Source organism: Carassius auratus, chromosome 5, assembly GCF_003368295.1.
Source record: "Carassius auratus strain Wakin chromosome 5, ASM336829v1, whole genome shotgun sequence".
NCBI lineage: Eukaryota > Metazoa > Chordata > Actinopteri > Cypriniformes > Cyprinidae > Carassius > Carassius auratus.
In genome coordinates, this window is record NC_039247.1 from 2356111 (window position 1) to 2379140 (window position 23030).

The 23030-nt window shown below is 39.0% G+C and overlaps 1 protein-coding gene across 1 annotated transcript; it reads right to left on the bottom strand.

The window, feature by feature from the left end:
• Positions 1-8475: 8475 nt before the first annotated feature.
• LOC113070704 (far upstream element-binding protein 3-like) lies at positions 8476-22715 on the bottom strand. The gene is made up of 19 exons (XM_026244105.1): positions 22543-22715; positions 17748-17856; positions 16926-16962; positions 16760-16809; positions 15907-15978; positions 15670-15727; positions 15434-15596; positions 14585-14683; positions 14402-14503; positions 14223-14325; positions 13976-14076; positions 13077-13218; positions 12663-12823; positions 12135-12208; positions 11331-11407; positions 11176-11244; positions 10450-10521; positions 10237-10361; positions 8476-9913 (listed from the first exon to the last, which is right to left on the bottom strand). Exons 1-19 carry the CDS (start codon positions 22633-22635, stop codon positions 9905-9907), a joined length of 1716 nt encoding a protein of 571 aa, XP_026099890.1. The 5' UTR covers positions 22636-22715; the 3' UTR covers positions 8476-9904.
• Between the last annotated feature and the right edge of the window lie 315 nt (positions 22716-23030).

Genomic DNA, 23030 nt, shown 5'->3' on the forward strand with positions numbered 1-23030 from the left:
TCACACACACACACACTCCCTCTCTCTCCCTCGCTCACACACTCACTCACACACACACACACACACACACACACACACACTCCCGCTCTCTCTCACACACACACTATCTCTCCCTCTCTCGCTCACGTTCACACACACACTCTTTCTCCCTCTCTCTCTCCCTCGCTCACACACACACACTCCCCCTCTCTCTCACACACACACACTCTCTTGCTCGCTCTCACACACACACTCTCTCTCTCGTTCGCTCTCACACACACACTCTCTCTCTCGCTCGCTCTCACACACACACTCTCACTCTCTCTCGCTCTCTCACACACACACACACACTTCTTTTCTCTCCACACACTTCTTTTCTCTCCCTCGCTTACACACACACTCACACACACACACTCCCCCCCTCTCTCTCACACACAAACACTCTCTCTCTCGTTCGCTCTCACACACACACTCTCTCTCTCGTTCGCTCTCACACACACACTCTCTCTCTCGCTCGCTCTCACACACACACTCTCACTCTCTCTCAAACACACACACTCACTCTCTCTCGCTCTCTCACACACACACACACACTTCTTTTCTCTCCACACACTTCTTTTCTCTCCCTCGCTTACACACACACTCACACACACACACTCCCCCCCTCTCTCTCACACACAAACACTCTCTCTCTCGTTCGCTCTCACACACACACTCTCTCTCTCGCTCGCTCTCACACACACTCTCTCTCTCGCTCGCTCTCACACACACACTCTCTCTCTCGCTCTCGCTCACACACACACTCTTTCTCCCTCTCTCTCTCCCTCGCTCACACACACACACTCCCCCCCCTCTCTCTCACACACACACTATCTCTCTCGCTCGCTCTCACACACACACTCTCTCTTTCGTTCGCTCTCACACACACACTCTCTCTCTCAAACACACACACTCACTCTCTCTCGCTCTCTCACACACACACACACACTCCCTCCCTCCCTCGCTCTTTCTCACACACACACACACAGCTTCCACTCCCTGTAGTCGAGTGTGTTATCAGCAGCTCTGGACGCCTGAGGGCAGGAGAAAGGAAACTCATCTGTGTTTAAAAATCCATTTAGACCAATGAATCCTCTCACAAACCACCTTCACTAAACACACACACACACACCACAACACATTCAATTAATCCAGCCACCGAACCAGACGCATCACACTACACAGTGAACATCTGGAGAAGACAAAAGATGAAACACATCCAGCATTAAGATGATTTTAACTCAAACACATAGAGTCTATAATCCAGAATAACACTTCCTCCAGTGAAAGATCTCTCACAGATTTGTTTAGATCTGTTTAAACACTGCTTGATCTGTGCAGATTTCTCTCCTGATTCAGACCATTGCTATTGAGCTTCAAATTTGCTTTTTTTTTTTTCGTTTGAGCCCATGTGAAAGAGTAGCATAATTTACATATGATTTACAGATTATTTTAATAAATATCAAACACTTAATTCAATTGTGCATTATAGCTGACACCTACATGAACAATTACAGTTGTTTTTATGACTATAAGCAGGGGCGGATCTACCGGGGTGGCATAGGGTGGCAGATGCCACCCTAAAAAAAAAGCCTTGCCACCCCTGCTGCCACCCCAGTTGGCAGCAACAAACTAAAGGTTATGGCCAATTTGAAAATTTACGAGCGCAAATCTTTTGTGATTCGTGATCCCGCTCCGAACTCCCGAACTGACTCAAATGATTCGCGAAACCGATTTGAACTCTCGAATTGATTCAAATGATTCGCGATCCCGCTCCGAACTCCCAAACTGACTCAAATGATTCGCGAACCCTTTCCGAACTCCCGAACTGATTCAAATGGTTTGCGATCCCCAGACTGACTCAAATGATTCGCCAACCCGCTTTGAACTCTCGAATTGACTCAAATGATTCGCGAACACGCTTTGAACTCTTGAATTGATTCAAATTATCCGCGAAGCCGCTCCGAACTCTCGAACTGATTCAAATGATTCGCGATCCCCATAACTGACTCAAATGATTCGCGAACCCGCTCCGAACTCCCGAACTGATTCAAATGGTTTGCGATCCCCAGACTGTCTCAAATGATTCGCCAACCCGCTTTGAACTCTCGAATTGACTCAAATGATTCGCCAACACGCTTTGAACTCTTGAATTGATTCAAATTATCCGCGATCCCGCTCTGAACTCCCAAACTGACTCAAATTATTTGCGATCCCCATAACTGACTCAAATGATTTGCAAACCCGCTTTGAACTCCCGAACTGATTCAAATGATTTGCGATCCCCAAACTCTAATAATTTACAAAGTATTAATATACTGTAATATTTTTGTTGTTGTTGTTGCTATAAAAACAGACTTAAGCCATCAATAGCCTTTAAAATGGCTTAAAATGCATTATATAAAAAAAATAATGAGGCAATAATGATTGGTTAATAATAACACTGTTAAAATCCATAATGTAGGCAAATACAAAATAAACAATTTATATACATGTTATTACAAATGCCATGTGATTGCTGCTGTTACTCTTACAGGACGATCAAATCCTTGTTTAGGCGACTGACCAAACATTTCATTCAAATATTCACTTCATCTTTCATTTTTGGCCACCTTTTTGCTATAGATGACACAGGCTTTATACTTTCTTCAACAAAAAATGTGCATATCACAACCCTTACAAAAATAAACCATGGTTTTATCATAGTAAAACTGCTTAATTTCCTTTTGCATGATTTCTGAATGCTTGAGACTATAAAATAAATAAGATTCATAATAAAGTTATAGCCACAGGTAAATGTCGAGAGCTACAATTGTGATTTGTAAATAATACAATTTATTCATTTAGTTTTTTATTTGATTAAAGTTCTTATTTCACCCCTATACCAGGTACACATTTGGCCAGCAGCGGCCCTGAAGGTGTTGTTCTACACATCTCTGGGAATGTGTGTTCTACTACACACACACACACACACACACACACACACACTGAAGCACGCGTGGTGTTTTCAGCTCTTCACTAACACATCCCAGCCGGCACATGACCGACCTTCAACGTTGAAATATGGTTGAAATAAGGTCAGTTGTGGTTTCAACGTTGAAACAACGTTGATTCAACGTTTAAAGCTGAATGGTTGAAAAACATCCAGCACATGACCAACTTTCAATGTTGAAATATGGTTGAAATAAGGTCAGTTGTGGTTTCAACGTTGAAACAACGTTGATTCAACGTTTAAAGATGAACTGTTGAAAAACTTCCAGCACATGACCAACTTTCAACATTGAAATATGGTTGAAATAAGGTCAGTTGTTTTAATGAAACAATGTTAAAAATGTTTAATGCTAAATGGTAGAAAAAGGTTAACAAGCTTTTAAATTATTTATATTAAATTATTTAAATTAATTATTATTTTAATAGCATTTAAAAATATTTTAGTCATGATACCTATTCTAAAATCTAAAGGTATATGTTAAATATTATCATCATTAACAACAATAAAACTATACATTTCGCTGCTTTATCACACTGAAACAACTCCCATTGGTAGTTTTATTTTATTACTTCTATCATGATTGGTTAATCTGGCTGTCATTCAGGAAACTGGACAATTAATCGGTTCGCGCTTTTCTACATTTAAAAATATGACCGTTGTTGTCGTCTTTCTGTGAGTGACTGAGGCGGCTAACTGTGAGCTGCTGCTCGTTATAACTGACTGCTCGGTCGGTCCCGAATTTTTTCATATTTGCCTGTACATTTTTTATTTATTTTGAGCGAATTTGAGTCGTGACCTGTCAATGGAGAACAAAAACTGTGAACACAAGAAAGGTCAGGTGTTCTGCGAGGTCCTGAAAACATCCTGTCAAAATGAGGTAAGAAAATCGCTAACTTTATCTTTATTATCTTTTGAAAATAGTAAAGTATTACCAGAGTTTACAAATGGGTAGTTAAAAGGACATGTAACCTGCAGATAAATAAATACCCGTGTGTCTATTTTTGCATTGCTTTATCACAGATGATCAAGTTAGATGCTCACCTAATGTGTTGCTGGTGAGTTATGTGTTAATGTCTGTCTTTTAGAGATTTTCCCATATTTTCCTGATATGAATCCCATGCATTAGGTGTGTTATATATGTTTGTATTCTTATATTAGTTTCAAAGTGTTTTCTGCAACATATAAGTGCAAATGTCGGTATTTAAATAATATAATTTTAATGAATTAATGAAAATGAAAAAAGAAATAAAAAAGGATTGTTTAAAGCCATGGTTCTCAAAGTGTCAGGCCCCCTCTAGTTGTTTTGCAGGTGAATCACTAAATTAAACTAATTAATGTTAATACATTTTAACTTAATCTTTGAGTAAGTTTTTTTTTTTTGCACATTTAAGTATGTTACAGTTAAAGTACAGTACAGTTTTGTAACTTTTGTTACATAATTACATTTAAAATTAAATTTTAATTTAAACTTTTTTTTTTTCATTTACCTGTGTATGTAAGCACAGTTGTAGTGTTAATGTTCAAACTGTATTTACCATGGTAAAGTGTCTGACAATTAATTTTCTTATTAGAATAAAACTGCCTCATTTTTTAACTATAGACCTGTAGCTGAATAGTTTGGCCTACTACACTGCTGAAATGTAATGTTGGTCATTATGGTGCAACTTAATATTTAATAACAAATATTTTCTGAAGTGGTACTTATAAAAAGTTTGAGAATCAATGGTTTAAAGCAGTGGTCTCAAACTCAATTCCTGGAGGGCCACAGCTCTGCAGAGTTTAGCTCCAACCAGCTCCAAATCACACCTGCTTGGAAGTTTCTAGTAATCCTGAAGACCTTGATTAGCTGAATCAGGTGTGTTTGATTATGGTTGGAGCAAACTGTGCAGAGCTGTGGCCCTCCAGGAATTGAGTTTGAGATCAATGGTTTAAAGAAATGGTATAATATGAAATCCTGCTTTTTAAGAACTTTTCAGTAAACTCTTTCTTCTTTCCCCTTGTAGAGTCATCAAGGATCCAGCTTGTTCTTGAAACATTGGTAAGAAATTGTTCATCTGCTACATTGCACTGTCACTTCTGCTAGAGATGCTTTGACCTTTTGTGATAGGTTTTGATTGTGCTTAGTTTAATAAAAATGTACTGAATTTGATTTGACTTGTTTTACTACACTGTAATGTTAGTGTTCTGATTAAAAAAGTGTAACTGGGGGCTCTGAAAACACTGCTTGTGAATAATTTGTTAATATTGTACATTTTCATCTGAATACATTAAGTGTTTAATGAATTGTGTTGTCCACTTTGTTTCCAACCTCACTGTTACTGAACTGTAAAGTGAAAATATTGTGTGATTTATTTTGCATTCAGTTTTCAGTTAAATATATTTCACAATATCAAAGTTATTGTCAAACATTGTGAACATATCTAAACAAACTGGTTAAATCTTATGTTCCCTCCAGAAGTTTGCCCTCTGCAAGTGAACGATTCCTTGTGGTGCCATCCCAAAGAAGTTCACAATCACCCTCACGGATCTTTTCCTGGACTGTGCCCAGCTGGTGGAATCACCTCCCAATCTCAATCCGAACTGCTGAGTCTTTACTCATTTTCAAGAAACATCTTAAGACTCATCTTTTTCACCAGAACTTAACCAACTAATGCTAGCACTTTTCCTTCTTTTCTTGTCTTTCATATTGAAAAAAAAAAAAAAAACCTGGCTATGCGTTCTGAACTAGACTAACTGAGACTTGTCATGGCACTTGTATACTGTTGTTGTTCGCTTGTACACCTGACTGCTTCTGTTCTTCTCATTTGTAAGTCGCTTTGGATAAATTTGTCTGTTTAATGATTAAATGTAAATGTTTATACAGGACGGTACAGAAAGTGCACAAGTGGGAGAGAGTGGAGGGGACGGCGTCAGAAAGGACCGAGCGCTGGGACTCTTTCAAGGATCACCCGAAGCACAACCACACTGTATACACTAAGGCTGCTGGTTCTAACATTTTAGAGTGCCCTGCCCTAGAAATATCATTCTGCATTCCCCACGGTAAAGAAGACACAGTCCGGGGGCGTTCCCATTAGAAATCAACTGGTGGAAGGTTCCCTTCTCGAACTGTTCAACACATTTTCACTGCACAAATGTACACAACTCTTGTAATGAGACACATTACTAAAACATGTTTTTGACAGAAACTGTAGGTTTCCACCAAAATAAAAGATCCACTGGTTTCAGTCATAAAGGTACAAGGGTTTGTCTTGTAAGTGCTGCAAAAAAATATGCATTTATGTGCCAAATTATTTCACAAAAACCTTTAAATATTATTGTATTTGGATTGTTCTACTACATGTTTTTAGCATTACCTCCATGCATACTCTGCATAATAAAGTGTGGGATTATTTTCATCTGTTTTATACAGTATGTTTCCAAAATTAAACTGCTGTTTGACAATTTTGAGCATGTGGTAGTTTATTGAAGTTGTTTGTAAAGCCATTGCTGCCAGTCATTAGATTTTTAGCCTTGCATGTACATTGTTGATCTAAATGCCCACTAGGATCTAGGTGTATTTACACACGGTGCAAGGTACGACGGGGAAACAACGTCGTGTTATCAACGCTGATTAACTTTTCAAAATCAACACCTCATTCAGCTTTCATCCCAGGGCTGCAGCACGACCCTAATTCACCCGTAATGCAGGTAAGACGGTGAAACAGCGTCGCGATTTCAACGGTGAATCCACGTCGTGATTTCAACGTTGATCCAATTTGCAAAATCGAAAGGTTTTTCAACGTTGATTCAACGTCGGGATTTCAACAGTGAATCAGCGTTGTGATTTCAACCATAAATCAACGTCACGATTTCAACGGTGAATCAACGTCGTGATTTCAACGTTGATCCAATTTGCAAAATCGAAAGGTTTTTCAACGTTGATTCAACCATGGTACCTGACGTTGTTTCAACGTTGAATCAACGTTGAAATGCCGGCTGGGATGATGTAGGCTACACATGTGCACGTCAGCGCGCTTATGAGAGGATTTCACTGTTTCAAATGCAAGACATTGATTGTATGATATTAAGTTTGTAAATTATAGCCTTTGTCCTTTTGTAGTGTGCACATATATTTATCATCAATCTGTGATAACTGTGACTAAACTCAGTATATATACATCTGCCATATGTTGCCACCCCTCCAAAATTCCTGCCCCCTTCTCGCCACCCCATCAATATTTTTCTAAATCCGCCCCTGACTATAAGTCATTCTCCTCAAATGCTACTGACGTTAGAAAAGTGTATACCAATATCGCATGTAACTTTAGAGATGGTCCCTAAATTGAATACTCGTCCAACGTCAAGCCAACTTTGTCAGTTTTTTTTTATTTTTCTTTTTGTTTTATTTTTATTTTCTCTTCGCTGAATTGGATTCAATCAATCAATTATGAACATTCAGCCACAAACATGAGGTGCGAGAAATCGCGAGCGCGGGAGAATGGAGGACGGTTTTTTTTTTTTTTTTGTGAGAAACTGGGATGGTGCCCCCTCTGGGAGTTGGTGCCCTAGGCAGATTGAGTCAGTTTGGCAGTTCGGAGCGGGATCGCGAATCATTTGAGTCAGTTCGGGAGTTCAAAGCGGTTTCGCGAATCAATTGAATCAGTTCGGGAGTTCGGAGCGGCTTCGCGGATCATTTGAATCAATTCAAGAGTTCGTAGGGGGTTCGCGAATCATTTGAGTCAGTTTGGGGATCGCAAATCATTTGAATCAGTTCGGGAGTTCGGAGAGGCTTCGCGGATCATTTGAATCAATTCAAGAGTTCGGAGCGGGTTCGCGAATCATTTGAGTCAGTTTGGGGATCGCAAATCATTTGAATCAGTTCGGGAGTTCGGAGCGGGTTCGCGAATCATTTGAGTCAGTTCGGAGCGGGATCACGGATCATGAAAGATTCGCGCTCGTAAATTTTTAAATTGGCCATAACCTTTAATTCGCTGGGGTGGCAAGGCTTTCTTTTAGGGTGCCATTTACCCTATGTCACCCCAGTAGATTCACCCCTGCAGCAGAGGCCTTTTCACTGGAGGAAGTGTTATTCTGGATTATAGACTCTATGTGTTTGAGTTAAAATCATCTTAATGCTGGATGTGTTTCAGGTTTTGTCTTCTCCAGATGTTCACTGATGGACTGGAGTGCTGTGGATTATTGGGATGTTTTATCAGACTCTCATTCTGACGGCACCCATTCACTGCAGAGCATCCATTGATGACACACTGATGCAGTGCTACATTTCTACAAACCTGATGAAGAAACAAACTCATCCTGATCTCAGATGAACTATGTTCATTTTTTGGTGAACTATTGTAGACTATAAATATTACACATTTTACCAACATGTGAATTGCTTTCAGCCATCAGATATTATAAAAGCATCAAGAGAACGATTACAGCCAAAAACCTGTAAGAAACGAGCAAAGAAAAGCACCAAAAAGTCATAGTCTTTCAATCATTTTAATACATGGTTACCTGTACACATGAGGAAGAAAGAAACACTAAAATTAAACATTTTGAAATTATAATATCCCTTTTCATTAAGCAATGAAGTTAATACTAGATCAATTTGTAACTAATCAATCATACATATATTAGATCACACAGAGTAGAAAGCAAAATCTGAATTAAAAAGTGAGGGATCGGGACTGTACAGTGTGTACTGATGGAGGGAGAGACCGGCGGGATCAAAGAAGACGAGAACGTTTGATCTTCCAATACTCCGAATATAAAAAACTACAAGTAATTAATACACAGGTAGGCTCTCCGAGGCTTAGCAGTCTTGAACGCTTTAAAGTCGAAGTTTACAGAACTACACACACATAAAACTTCTCATCCGTCAGCAAGATGCAACATCAAATTTCAAATTACACATTCACAATCTTTGACAAATTTCAGTATGAAAACAACAGAAAAACAGGGACCGTTTTCCTGTAAAAATGCAGGACAAAAAAGTCTTTGATTTAATTATATATATATTTTTAAATAAAGTATTTAGTCAAGTATCTGAGCATACATACATAGTTTTACAAGAGAGCAAAGGCAAAAAAACCACCTCACGATACGCTTTTCCCGCCAAATCACCGTAATAAAAAATTATCCGTTACATTTGCATACGACTACAAAAAACTACAAGTTAAACGTCTGTCAAAATATTAGAGAAATCCATCTTTGTTTCAAAAAAAAAAAAAATGAAATAAGATATTGCACCTTTTTTAAACCAGAGTACAATAAAATGACAATGAAAACAATACAAAGCACATGAGGAATTACATCATCGGCGGCGTTGCGTTTCTCGTGTAACAAAAGCATATATTTCTGTAACAAAAACATCACAGTTTTTCATCGCACTGAATTAAAACGCTTTATGTAGAAGGAAAACAAAAAAAGAAAACATTTTGTACACATTCTTAAAACATTTCACGACAAAACGATAACGAATTCAAGACTGCTAAGCCCTCGATCATTTTATTGCAACAGAACTAGAAAAATAAGAGATTATATTGCGCGATCGATGAAACGCCGCGACCCCGGGGTTCATTTTGGCGATACACATCTATATATATATATCGTAGAATTAAAAAGGAAGAATAGAAAACAAACCAACTCTGAAACGGTCCAAAAGGGATCCCGGAAATCGCCCGTGTGAATAATGGTGTACACAAGTATTTAGTAACAATTTGATGTCCTGATTTAGAAATAGTTCTCTTTTTAAATCATATAAGTCATTCTACAGCTAGTGTTTCTCACTAAGAAAAAAAGTAAAAGTCTTCAAGGCGTTGCAAATCTAGAAACCTCTGTTACAAAAGGTCTGTTTCCTCCTCGCAGTGATTCAAAAATCTTCAACTAAAGGGTGTGCAGTCGCCCGCTTTAATGATCCTGCGGCGGCAGAGGAGAAAACACAGCGTCAGGGTCCACAAAATCAAAAATACAGTAAAAATGTGAAATATTATTCTAATCTAAAACAGCTGTTTTCTGAGTGAATCTGTGTTAAAGTGTAATTTATTTCTTTGATGCTCCGCTGTATTTTCAGCATCATTCTTCCAGTCTTCAATTTTACTGTATTTTTTTACAGTACTATTTTATTTTGATCAAATAAGAGCAGAAGAGACTTCTTTTAAAAGCATCTTAACTCTTCTTGCAGTAGTGTATGTTTATAATATTATGTGATAAATGCTGTGTTGGTGTAGTGTGTTTATTACCGGGAGGCCGGGAGCCTGAGTCTGTCCCTGGCCGTAATACGCCCCCTGCTGTCTGTAATACTCCACCCAGGCGGCGCTATAGTCTGGAGGAGAGCTCTGCTGAGACCCGGGACCGGCGGCCTGAGCTGCACACACACACACACACACACACGGGATGAGAACACTGAAGCACAGCTGGTTGGACTGACATCAGCAGGACAGACGCGCTCTTACTCTGTTTCTTGTAATACTCCTCCCATGCTTTGTTGTAGTCGGAGCCGCTGCTCTGGCCTTGGTTCTGCTGACCTGCACAGACCAGACACACAAACTCAGTCTCGATTTGATTCAGGGACATCAGCTGCTCGATTAATCAGAATAAAACCCAAATCATACGGCTGTGATTTAATTCAATAGATGCATGCACATTGAGTGTAGCGCGGCACTGTGTTCGTTTACACACGAGCAGCTCATGATCACGTGTTTTCAGCATCTCGGTTCACAATAATTGATCCACATGAACTACATCTACTCGGAGTTTGAGTTTCTTTAATGTACATTTGGAAACAAACCATCTTCACAAACTTATGAGAAGCACTCGTCAACAAGTGTAGCTTTAAACTGTGTCAAAATAAAAGTTCGCTAAACTCAAAAGTTCACTCGCCCAACAGATTTGTTCACATCAGTGACTCTTTATGAGTGAGTCATTGAATCACTGACTCACTCGATTAGTTCAGTGAGTCAACGTTTAAAAATCAAGAATTTTTTCTGCAAAGATTAGAGTGTATTACATGATATTTAGATATGTAACTTTGGATGGGTCAAATAATGTATATTAATGTAACCTGCTCTTGGCTTTTAACAGAACGAGTAATGTACGACAACAACAGTATTCCAGTCCATCCACAAAAGTGTGGCAGAGAATAATCCAGCAGATCTGTATAACTGTTTAGAGGCACTTGCCTAGCTTTTTATAATACTGCTCCCACGCTTTGGAATAGTCCATCTGGCCAGTCTGGGATCCATTGTGACCTGAAAAGAGCAGAACGAGGTGAATCTACAGGCAAGTGCTGTTCCTCAGAAGAATCAGTGATGTTCACGAGCTGAGTGAGTCTTACTGGGGTCCTGCTGGCTCTGAGGCTGCCAGGTTTGGTACGTGGTTCCCCAACCTCCAGTCATGAACGTCTGCGGACCACTGAGACACACACACACACACACACACATCATTACAATCACCCCACACACCATCCACCCGCTCACCATTCATCTGAACACTTCTGATCACAAACTAGAGAAGTGTGAGAGGTTCGGAACATCGAATTTCAATTAATTTCACTAAGTGCTGAGGAATTACCCCCAAAAAAACATTTAAAGTCAATAATGGGTTGAATGAGAAAAGACTTCTCAATGAGCGAGTCATTGAATCACTCGCTCAACTGATCTGATCAAATCAGTGACTCTTTATGAATGAGTCATTGAATCACTCGCTCAACTGATCTGATCAAATCAGTGACTCTTTATGAATGAGTCATTGAATCACTCGCTCAACTGATTTGATCAAATCAGAGACTCTTTATGAGTCATTGAATCATTGACTCACTCGATTAGTTTAGTAACATGGATTAATTCAGAAATGAATCACCGCTGTTCAGAGATGCTGATTTGATCGGAGCTATTTTAGGAGCAGAAACAGACAATGTTGTGTCTAGAATGTAACAATACTAACTTCTTGTTTAACTATTAAATCACCATCACATTAGCAATCGTGCACATCACATCAAATTAATGCATTAAATTGCCATACAAATCTTAGTTTTGAGATACTCCGAATAAGCGTCATGCTGGAGGGAAAGTATATCGTGCTTTACTCAGACTCGAAATAAGCTGAAAGTGGAGAGGAAATAAAGTAAGGAAGGACTCACTTCTGATGAGGAGTCGCCGGTCCCTGGGCGAAAGGACTGAGACCAAAACTGCTGCTTCCTCCCATCCCAGGCGCCTGCATGAGGAGGAAACACTTACTACAAGATATTTACAATCATACACAACATTCTAGATCAACTCTGTGCTGTTCTTTTGATCTTTCTGTTCGTCTGTGAATCCCTGAAAAATGTATCTAACTCCGTTTCCACAGAAATATTGTGCAGCACAACTGTTTTCAACATTAATAATAATCAGAAATGTTTCTTGAGCAGTAAATCATCATATTATTCTGATTTCTGAAGATCATGTGACACTGAAGACTGGAGGAATGATGCTGAAAATACAGCGGAGCATCACAGAAATACATTACACTTTAACACAGATGATTTAGATTTTAATATTTCACAATTTTTAAGAGTATTTTTGATCAAATAAATGCAAACTCTGTGAGGAGAAGAGACTTCTTCCTTCATCTTATTCCAAACTTCTGAACACTACTGTGCAAACGAAGCGTGAGATGCTGATCTCACCCCGATCTTCTCGTCGATCAGCTGTCTGGCCATCTCCATCTGCTGCGGAGATCCACGGATGGAGAAGATCCGCACGTTGGGATCGGTGTTGGGAGGAGGATTTCTCTGCAGCTCCACATGAGCTCCGGACTGCTGGTTGATGCTCTTTATAGTCTCTCCACCTGAGCAGAACACACCAGCACGACCCATTTATAGATATATTCAGTATATATATCTCAGTATATAACCCTAAACACAGGGTTCACAGAAGAACTGCTTCAGTTAAAGCCATTGCAATCCATTATGTTTAATGAAACCCCTTCTGTACTCTTTCTCGTGAAATTTGGCATTGCAGGACCTTCTTTTGATATGAACAGTTGTGATGTTCCTTATAGAGTTGTTTTAATAAAAGCTGAATGCAGAGGAAGTCCTCACCTTTCCCGATCACAAGGCCGCACTTATCAGCTGGTATTGTGTAGGTCACTTCCTGTAGGCCTCCAGGAGATCCCATGTTCCAGTCACCACGACCTCTGCCACGACCTCTGGGTCCAACCGGCCCTCCGAACCCATCGCGCTCCTGAACACCACACACAACACACGATCAGGGCTCTCAAACATCTCAGTATATAACCTTAATCATTACTTGATGAACACAGACACATGGTGACTGTCTTCATGAATGAGTCACTGAATCACTGAGTCACTTGATTCATTCAAACAACAGATTCATTCAGAAACAAAGCGAGTGACTGTCTTCATGAATGAGTCACTGAATCACTGACTCACTTGATTCATTCAAACGACAGATTCATTCAGAAACAAAGCGAGTGACTGTCTTCATGAATGAGTCACTGAATCACTGACTCACCTGATTCATTCAAATGGCAGATTCATTCAGAAACAAAGCGAGTGACTGTCTTTATGAATGAGTCACTGAATCACTGACTCACTTGATTCATTCAAACAACAGATTCATTCATAAACAAAGCGAGCGACTGTCTTCATGAATGAGTCACTGAATCACTGACTCACTTGATTCATTCAAACAACAGATTCATTTAATAACAAAGCAAGTGGCTGTCTTCATGAATGAGTCATTGAATCACTGACTCACTTGATTAATTCGAACAATAGATTCATTCAGAAAAAAAGCGAGTGACTGTCTTCATGAATGAGTCACTGAATCACTGACTCATACGATTTGTTCAAAACATGGTGAAACAGATGCTCAGCACTTCTGCTGTGGCTCTTTGAATGGAAACGGACAATACTGTGTATAAACTATCATATTTAACTCTGTCACTCATCAGTTGAGGATGACGCTCGAGACGCACCTGTGCCGTCTGCACCAGATCATTGATGAGGTGAACCGCGTGCTGACAGCGGTCCGGCTGACCCATGACCTGAGCGATCCGGTCCGGACTGATCCCGTCATCTGAAACAGACACACATCCATCCTTTGGTGAGCAGAAGAGACTTTCAGAAATACAAAACTCTTCATAATTTGTTGAAAACAGGTATTAGCCTAATATGAGATTTTCTTTGAGATGCAGGGCTGTGCTGCATGTTACGTAAACTGACCTGGCTTAAACTGGATCCTGACTCCTGCATCGTTCTGGATCTTCTTGATCATCTCCCCGTTTCTGCCGATGACGATGCCTACGGCGAATCTGGGCACTGCCACCTGTGTGTGTGAGCAAACCAACCGTGAGCACCGGAGGACCGTCTGTAAACGGATCGGGAGCTGAACACAGTCTTACGTCGAGGCTGCTGCCCAGTCTGGAGCCGAAGTCACTGCGGCCGCTCCGGAAATCTCCCTGATCCTTGTCCCTGATGATCTCCGCCACCAGCTCCCGCGCTTGCTGTACAACACACACTCAGAGTCACACACCATGTGCAGTGCATCTGAGACCGCATCGAGGATAACACACACACACACACACCTGGACTTTATAAGGGTCTCCAGTGATTCTCAAGGGTTTGTCTGATCCGGTGGGCATCGGGTCGTCCTGAATCATGATCATCTTCACTCCGGTCCTCTCCTGCGGGAAAACAACGTCAAATTAATCAAATTAATTGCACATAAGTTCTGGCTGAGACATTTTGTTCAAATGGCTGATACATTCAGAAAAGAAGCTAATGACTCTTTATGAATGAGTCACTGAATCATTGACTCCCTTGAATTGTTCAAATGGCTGATATTCAGAAAAGCTAATGACTCTTTATGAATGAGTCACTGAATCATTGACTCCCTTGAATTGTTCAAATGGCTGATACATTCAGAAAAGAAGCTAATGACTCTTTAAGAATGAGTCACTGAATCATTGACTCCCTTGAATTGTTCAAATGGCTGATATTCAGAAAAGCTAATGACTCTTTATGAATGAGTCACTGAATCATTGACTCCCTTGAATTGTTCAAATGGCTGATATTCAGAAAAGAAGCTAATGACTCTTTATGAATAAGTCACTGAATCATTGATTCACTTGATATTGTTCAAATAGCCAATTCTTTCAGAAGCCAAGCAAATGTCGGTCTTTGCAAATGAGTCATTGAATCACTCACTCAGTTTGTTTAAATGGCTAATTCTTTTAGAAATGAAGCAATTGATTCCTTATGAACAAGTCACTGAATCACTGTCTCATTTGATTTGTTCAGAAATGAAGCAGATGACTCTCTACGATTGAGTCACTGAATCATTGACTCTGTGGATTCATAGAGTAATGAAACCCACACAACACCCGACACCAAAATATTACCTTGTGGCCAAATATTGGACCGGATGAACGCACCTGCAGCTGTTTGATGGTGTCGCCTCCCTTCCCGATGACCAGGCCCACTTTACTGGCCGGGATCAGGATCTCCTGGATAGCGCTGTTCCCGTCCATCTGAGTATGGAAGCCCGGACCGTTCCGACAGCGGTCCACGATCTGCCCCAGCAACCTCTTGGCCTGCCTGAGGAACACCACGACAGCAGAATGAGAATCTGAAAGTGCGGTGTTTGTGCTCAAGGGTTAATCGTTCTTACTCGATGCTGTCTGGGGTCCCAGTCAGGGTGCAAGGTCTGTCCATCATGCCTCCACTTTCTGAGGGTGACACCACAATTTTTTGGGGGGGGGATTTTTATTTATAAAATCAACAATAACCACTTAATTGTATGCATTGTATGTTAAATATGCATCTTCCAGGTGTTAAACGAGACAAACTGTAGTTCATGGGGACACAAACACTGAAGATGACGGACTGTGATCAGATCAGAACGTACCAGAAGCGATCTGGATCTTACAGTTGGACTCCAGCTGAATTCTCGTGATCTGTTCGCCGCCGCGTCCAATGACTGCACGACAATAAACACACACAGAGCAATGTCGATCAGGACAAAAATGGCATGCATACTGTTTTTTTATTTTTAAGAATACATTTTTTATAAAAATAGTCAAAAAGGCCAAAAATGGCATGCATAATTTTTTAGCATGCAACGTTTTCCAAAACGTAACAGTAAACGCTTATATTTTAGACATAAAGTCATTATGAATCTCGGAAGGACATTTTCAGTAAAAATCTGCACATCAGGGTTTTTCCTACATTGAAAATGTTTTTGCAGTCAAAAAAAAAAAAAGTTGTCTTATCTTCTCGTACAACTTGCATTCCGCACATGCAGCTGACATAACTTTAAATAAACGCAAAAAAGTAAATTACTTATAAAATCATTTAATGTTAGACTGGAGTGAGATGAAACTAGATCAGAGCACAAAGCAAGCTGTTGCTAGCTAGCTGCTAATTTATTAAGGTAAAAATTACACTATTAGACCTTTTAACGCTACGTTTGTAATGCTACTTTTTAAATGATATGATTATACTAAAATAATAATCAGGTCTATCAAAAAATGATTTTATCTTTCTAAACTATGAAAGCCAAAAAAAATTGTGAAAAAAAAAAGAAGCTTTTTTTGCAAAGAGGGTCAGAAAGGATGACAGTGATCGTTTGTTCATGAATAAGATAAGATATTATTATATTTTTACACAGCAAAGCTGCATTAGTTGTTATTTTTATAATAATTAGAGCAATAAAGCTCAAATGTCTGTGCAAAATTCATTTGAAGAATATTAGTACTTACTGAATCCAACCATCTTATCAGGCACTTTGTAGTCTTCTGTTATTATAGCCCTGAACAAATGAATAACATCATCATTACAGCTGTGCGCAGAAATGCACGCTTATTAATCTACAACTATACTGTGCAACAGGACAATATGAGAGTTTTAATGAATGAAAGCGCTCACCTTGTACCATGCACCATTGCTCCCAGCTGGCTCGCCACTTTATAGAAACAGACAAGAAAAATACACATCGTCATATTACAGTCTGGAGGAAGAAACCTCAGACCGGACAATATATAAACGTTCAAACTAAAAAGTATTTCTTTTTTTACATTTAAATTTTTTCAATTTAATAAATTTTAAAATGCCATGTAGTGTAATAATCAGAAGAAGAAAAAAAACGGAAAAAAGTTTTTCAAGGTAATTTTTTGTTAGATCAGATGCATTACTAATTTATGTAATTTTGCTGAGTTTTTCTTTTTAAAGAAATAATATCCTAAACTACTTAAAGCTTTTAATAACAATTTAAGCCAGAACAAAACAATATTGTATTGATTACTGAATTTAATATTAAAAATAAAATAAACTTTCAACATATTTAAACGTTTCTTTCAGCCCAGTTTTTAACCACGATGCGTTTGAATCACAGGTTTATTCTGCTGTTTTGAAGCCGAATCAGCTTTCACTTCCTGAAACGTTTTCTGGCGTTCGCTACCTCTTTCACAAGCAGTTCAAGAACAGAAGTAGCAATCAATGGCTGGTGTGGGAAAACACTGTCAAAGGTCAAGTCCTGCATTGATTTTAACCTCAAAGCTACTTTACATTCGTCCTGTATTTGCTCTGTTACTCAGACTTAGACGAGCTGAGACAAAACTGATATTAATCATTTAGCAGACACTAGCGGTTCCTAATAATGCAGCAACATTAATAAGCACTAGGTGTGTGTTTATGTTCAAATCTGAGCTTTAATGATGCATCTCATAAATGAAGGATAAGAGGACGTACCTCCCTCATCCAGCGAGCGTTTCTGCCCTCCGTAGCCGTACAGCGAGGCATCGACGACTGGAGACGTGTTATTCAGATGCTGCATCTGCTCTCCTCCCATCTTAGCAATCTGTAAGAGATCAGAGCAAACCACGGCCTGAAACACGCGTGAAACACGCCTCGGCTGGAGCACGTCCGACACAAAATATATTTGCAAAATTAAATGTCCACATTTATTTTGGTGCTTTTGCACAGAACAAACAAACAAAACAAAGAATTCCTATAATAAAAACACAACATTTAAGGGACAAATGCATGGAAAGACAAATCACTGGACAAGTAATTCTTCAAAATGCAAGCTTGTAAATGAAATGTCTTTAAACCAATGATAATACTGCAGATACAAAAAAAGAAATAAAGCACATTTTCCTGAGTGTGATCAAAACTTAAATATTTATTTGTAACGCTGAAATATCACCATTTATAGCACTATATGCTACAGAAGCATGCCATTTTATCATTGCTCCCTAATTTCTTTCTTTATTTTTTTTCACATTTTTTCACAGAATGTATATTGAAATTGTAGGGTTCGTATTATTAAGGTTAAAAAAAATTTTTTTTTTTAAATTATACAAAATTAGAATTTTAATTATTTTAAACATTTTAAGAATACATTTTAATAATTATAAATAAATAAAAAAGCAATTTTTGCAATGCACTGTCAGAAATGCATCATGAAACTTCACAAAGCATCTTTTATTTGTAAAGTTCTTCATTCAGTTTAGGTGTATCAGTTTAGTCTTCCAGACACATTACACTAAACTAAAACATCCAAAACATGACATTTCACAAATGTAAAAAACTAATCTGAGCAATTCAGTCTCTGTGTTAAATTCTCTTCAGGCGGCGTCACTATTACACTGCTTCTGTTAACCTCAAAGCAAGAGGACATTGAGGAGAGAGAGACAGGCCCGTCTCCACCTCTTCCCTCCAGCTAAACCCTCTTTCTGGGGAATGCTGGGAAGGAATGCCAGCTATGTGAGCAGCGGGATAAGCGATCGACCCAAGGGAATGACTCCAGCGAAACACAGGAGAAGGTAAACAGCAGTCGGAGGAATTCAGACCAACAACTGGCCACTTGTTGCCCACTCGAGCTGCACTGAACAGCCTTTCCACCGCTGCTCGCACCACTGTTTACTGCGAGGAGCAAACCCAATGTAGGTCAATGCAGAGCATTAATTACCCATGATGCAACACGCATGCTGGTAAGTGCTCATGCTAACACATAACGAGAGCAGGGCAGAAGTCAGTGCAACAACGACACAGTTCACTTCTACACGCTCAAGGATTAATGCTAATTTTGAAACAGAACAGATGCATAAAAAAAGTCCCCCCCTCCCCCAATTGTTTTTTGTAAAAAAATGAAACTTTGCAATTGATTTAAGATCCTCAAAATACAAATTATATATTAAGAAAAAAAAAAAAAAATTTTAAGATATATAACCAATTACATAAATGAGTTTCGCATCCGGGTCATTTTTGACCCGTGTATATGGAGTACCATTAGCGGTCAAATTATAATTAAAGTTTACTTGGCATATTACTTGTGCACAACGCACTTTTCCTTATATTAAGTCTAAAATGTATTTTAATGTCAATTTGATAAGTATTGTATGATCTTTAAATAATAAAAGACTTTAAATGCAAACACAGCAGGGCTGCACAATTAATCAAATTTCTAATCACGATTACAATTATGGATGCCTCAAATACATAGTCGTTCAATGCCACGATTACAAAAATAAACAATGAAAGATGCCCAGTTGCATTGTTCTGTGTGATGAAGAGGTGTTTGCAGCGCTGGCTTTAACATAAACACAAATCGGTAACTGAATGTCTTTGGGCTATATATAAATATGGCATGCAGCTTCAAACAATGGCATAAATCGGTTCAAAATAATTGTTATTAATAATCGATATTTAATAATTAATACCACTTTAATGTACTAAAAGTGCAACTGCATGATTTAATTATGTCCTTAATATAAAAAAAAATGTATTTGTAGGTATAGTTAGCATGAAACACGTGTTCCAAATACATTTGAGTATATTTAATGAATTTGTACACCTATTGACGAACCACCGCAGAGAGAAAAACTTCACTTTTTACTTTTAAAATGAGTTTATGCAAGTAAAATGAATTTATTCAGCTAGAAAGCTTTATTTAATATTAATGAGTAATATTAATGTTTTGTTAGAAATAAAACATGAGATTCCATACAACTGGGTTTATATTTATATTTATATGTGTGTGTGTGTATATATAATCAGTTTTTATGTGGTTCATGGGTAATTTGAAATTTCAAAGAGAATTTAAAAAACTATATAAAATATAAAAAACTTTTACATTTTTAAACATTCAGATGCTGATCAGACATTTTGGTTTTGGTTGAAAAAAAATATTAGATAAATATTTCGATTTTTTTTAAGCTTAAGCTTGTAAACTGAATTGTTTTTTTTTGTTTTTTTTTTACTTTTCAGAGTTAATATCAACGCTGTTCTGTAAGAAACAAATAATTCAGTTTCATAATTGTGTACTGGCATTGGGCATACTGATAATTCTCAGATCATGTTTTCTTTTTTTTTCTCCATAACTATTTTTGGTTTGGTTTAATATGAGATTTCAAATGTTTTCTTGTTTTTTAATAACTAAAAAAAAAGGGTGAACATACGCTCTTTAATAAGAAGTTGCTGATCAGATACAATATGGTTTTAAAATATTAAGTAAATATTAGAAGTCTTCGCATTCCGCACCCAGAACGTGAAAACACACAGATTCTGAATGCGTTATCAGGGTTAAAACATGACGGCTGTCATTGATTATGTAACGCATTCACTGCATGTCATCGCAAATCAACCATAAACGAGAGATAAAGTGCATTGTGACGGCTGATAAATCATAGAGCAACACAGGCAGTAAAACGGGACGTGAGCCCAGGACTATTTTCTTCCCCGGCAGAGCTGATAACAGCTCCTCGCTCCCAAACACGAGGAGAAGACTCCGACCCGGCCACAGGTGTGTGTCACCGCGCCTCGCTTCACGAACACACACGGGTTACGACACACATGTGAAACACATCCAGCACTATAGCAGAAGACAGCGGTCTGTCGGTACAGTTTCAGGCTCTTAACGGAGTATCGATCCGTCAGGCGCCTCTTAAACTCAGGAGGTTTACAATGAAGTCATTCAGAGACTACAACTCTACATCTGCATTAACATCTCAGAACACGTCTCAAACTCGCAGATCTTTACTGTGTGTGTGACAGAGTACCACCTGCATGTTACCAATGAGTGATGATAACACTGGAGCATTGATGCTTACAGCTCCCGTATGTTTCTTCATGTTACGACACACGCATGCACGAGTGACTCGTCTCACAGCGCCAGCTTCTGTCTGAAACACTGACACGCGTGTGTCATGACAGCTGCGTGTCGCTGCTCACTGCACAGCTCTCGTCAAATCAGAGACTCCAACAATGAATGCCACCACCAAAATAACGACGAGAACTAGTGTGACATACAGCGTAAAGCTTGCAAGTTACTCTGCCTTTTACAAAGAGCTGAAGTATTAATCTGAGCAGATATACTACATGCAATACTGTATGTTAAAGTGAAAATGTGTAAATTAATATTTTAAGAGCAAATATTCTACAAGCAATGGTCAAATTAAGTGCTGACATTGACAAAAATATTAAAAGTGCTAATAAGCAGATTTACTACACGCAACTATTAACATAATTGTAAAATGAGCAATTTCACCACTACATATATTATTTCTGCTGATATGAGCACTTTTAATACTCATAATCTTTATCTCAGTAGAAATATTACATGTCATGCAGTGCTACGATGATAAAATAATGATTGTAATGATTAAAATTGTTGATATGAGCAGATATACTACATGCAGAACTGTATGTAATGGTAAAATGAGCACTTTTAATCATTATAATTGTTATTTTATCATGACATCTAGTCTCACATGTAGTAATTAACAGATTATGAGTGTTAAAAGTTCTCATGAGCAGATCTACTACATGCAATAGTGTATGTAAAGGTAAAATGACAATGATGAGTGTTAAAAGCGGTGATCTGAGCAGATGTAGTACATGCAGTGTCTTGTGATAGGTGTAATCTTCATCGGAGCAGATGTACTGTGTGTAGTGTTCAGATGAAGGTTGAGTGTGAAAGTGCAGTGATGTGAGCAGAAGCACAAGGCCTCTGAAGAACACACACACACACACACACACACAGATGAAGTTCGATCCTCAGTCCTAAAAGTGCTCCGAGCACATGATCAGCTCTGAGGATCCACTACACGAGTGTGTGTGTGTGTGTGTGTATGTGTGTGAGTGAGTGAGCTTTAACACAAGTGTCAACGTGCACTACCAACTTCACGCGACGCACGAACATTTGCCCGCCGCGTGCGCGCGCCTGTTGAAGCTAGTTTTAAGGTGTGTGTGTGTGGTGTGTGTGTGACAACAACAGGTTGCAGTAGTGCTGTTTTTGGAGTTTGTGGTCGAGCGGGAAAGTTGTTGTCAGCACGATGTTGCGCTATTGTAGCGCATGTAAATTGTGTTTTACGGCAGTTGTGTTGTGGCCTTAATCTCTCTGTGTGTGTGTGTGTGTGTGTGTGCTGGAGTTTTAAAGCTCATGCAGCACTAGCAGCTAACAGCTACACGCTCTCGCTCCGAACGCGCGCGTCAGACGCACTCCCGCTCTTCTCACGCTCGCTCGCTCGCGCGTCTAAATTACCTGTCGCGCGCGGTGGAAAGGGTCCACGAATCCGTCCTTCATCCCGGGTTGAGCCACCGAGGCCTGTCCCTGCACCAGCTCCGCCATCATCATCGTCACACACACTCACACACACGAGCACATAAACACACACTCAGCGCACACGACCGACCCCGGAACAGGAAACGCGAGAGGAAGCAACGCGAGAGCTGAGTGAGAGCCGAGACTCCGCGAGACTTCACACACGTGGTTCTTTCACCGCGTGGCGCCAAACACTGTACATCATTACTGATTTATTAACTTATTTAATTAAGAATTGATTTTATTACTTTTTAAAGTTAACCTGACCTTACTTGACAATTAATTAAGAAATATTACATTTCAATTAATTTATTTATTATTGTTTTTGGATACTTTTTGCATTTACAATATTTATTGTAAAATATGTATATATAAATGTTTTATATTCGTATTGTTTTATGTAACTCATAAAGCATAATTAATAAATT

Excerpts from the sequence above, each read along its gene's own strand:
- LOC113070704 (XM_026244105.1), bottom strand. The coding sequence starts at position 22,635 with ATGATGATGGCGGAGCTGGTGCAGGGACAGGCCTCGGTGGCTCAACCC. Across the intron at positions 15,979-16,759 it reads TGATAAGATGGTTGGATTCA|TCATTGGACGCGGCGGCGAA; the intron begins GTAAGTACTAAT and ends ATTGTCGTGCAG. Across the intron at positions 12,824-13,076 it reads CGGCCTTGTGATCGGGAAAG|GTGGAGAGACTATAAAGAGC; the intron begins GTGAGGACTTCC and ends TGTTCTGCTCAG.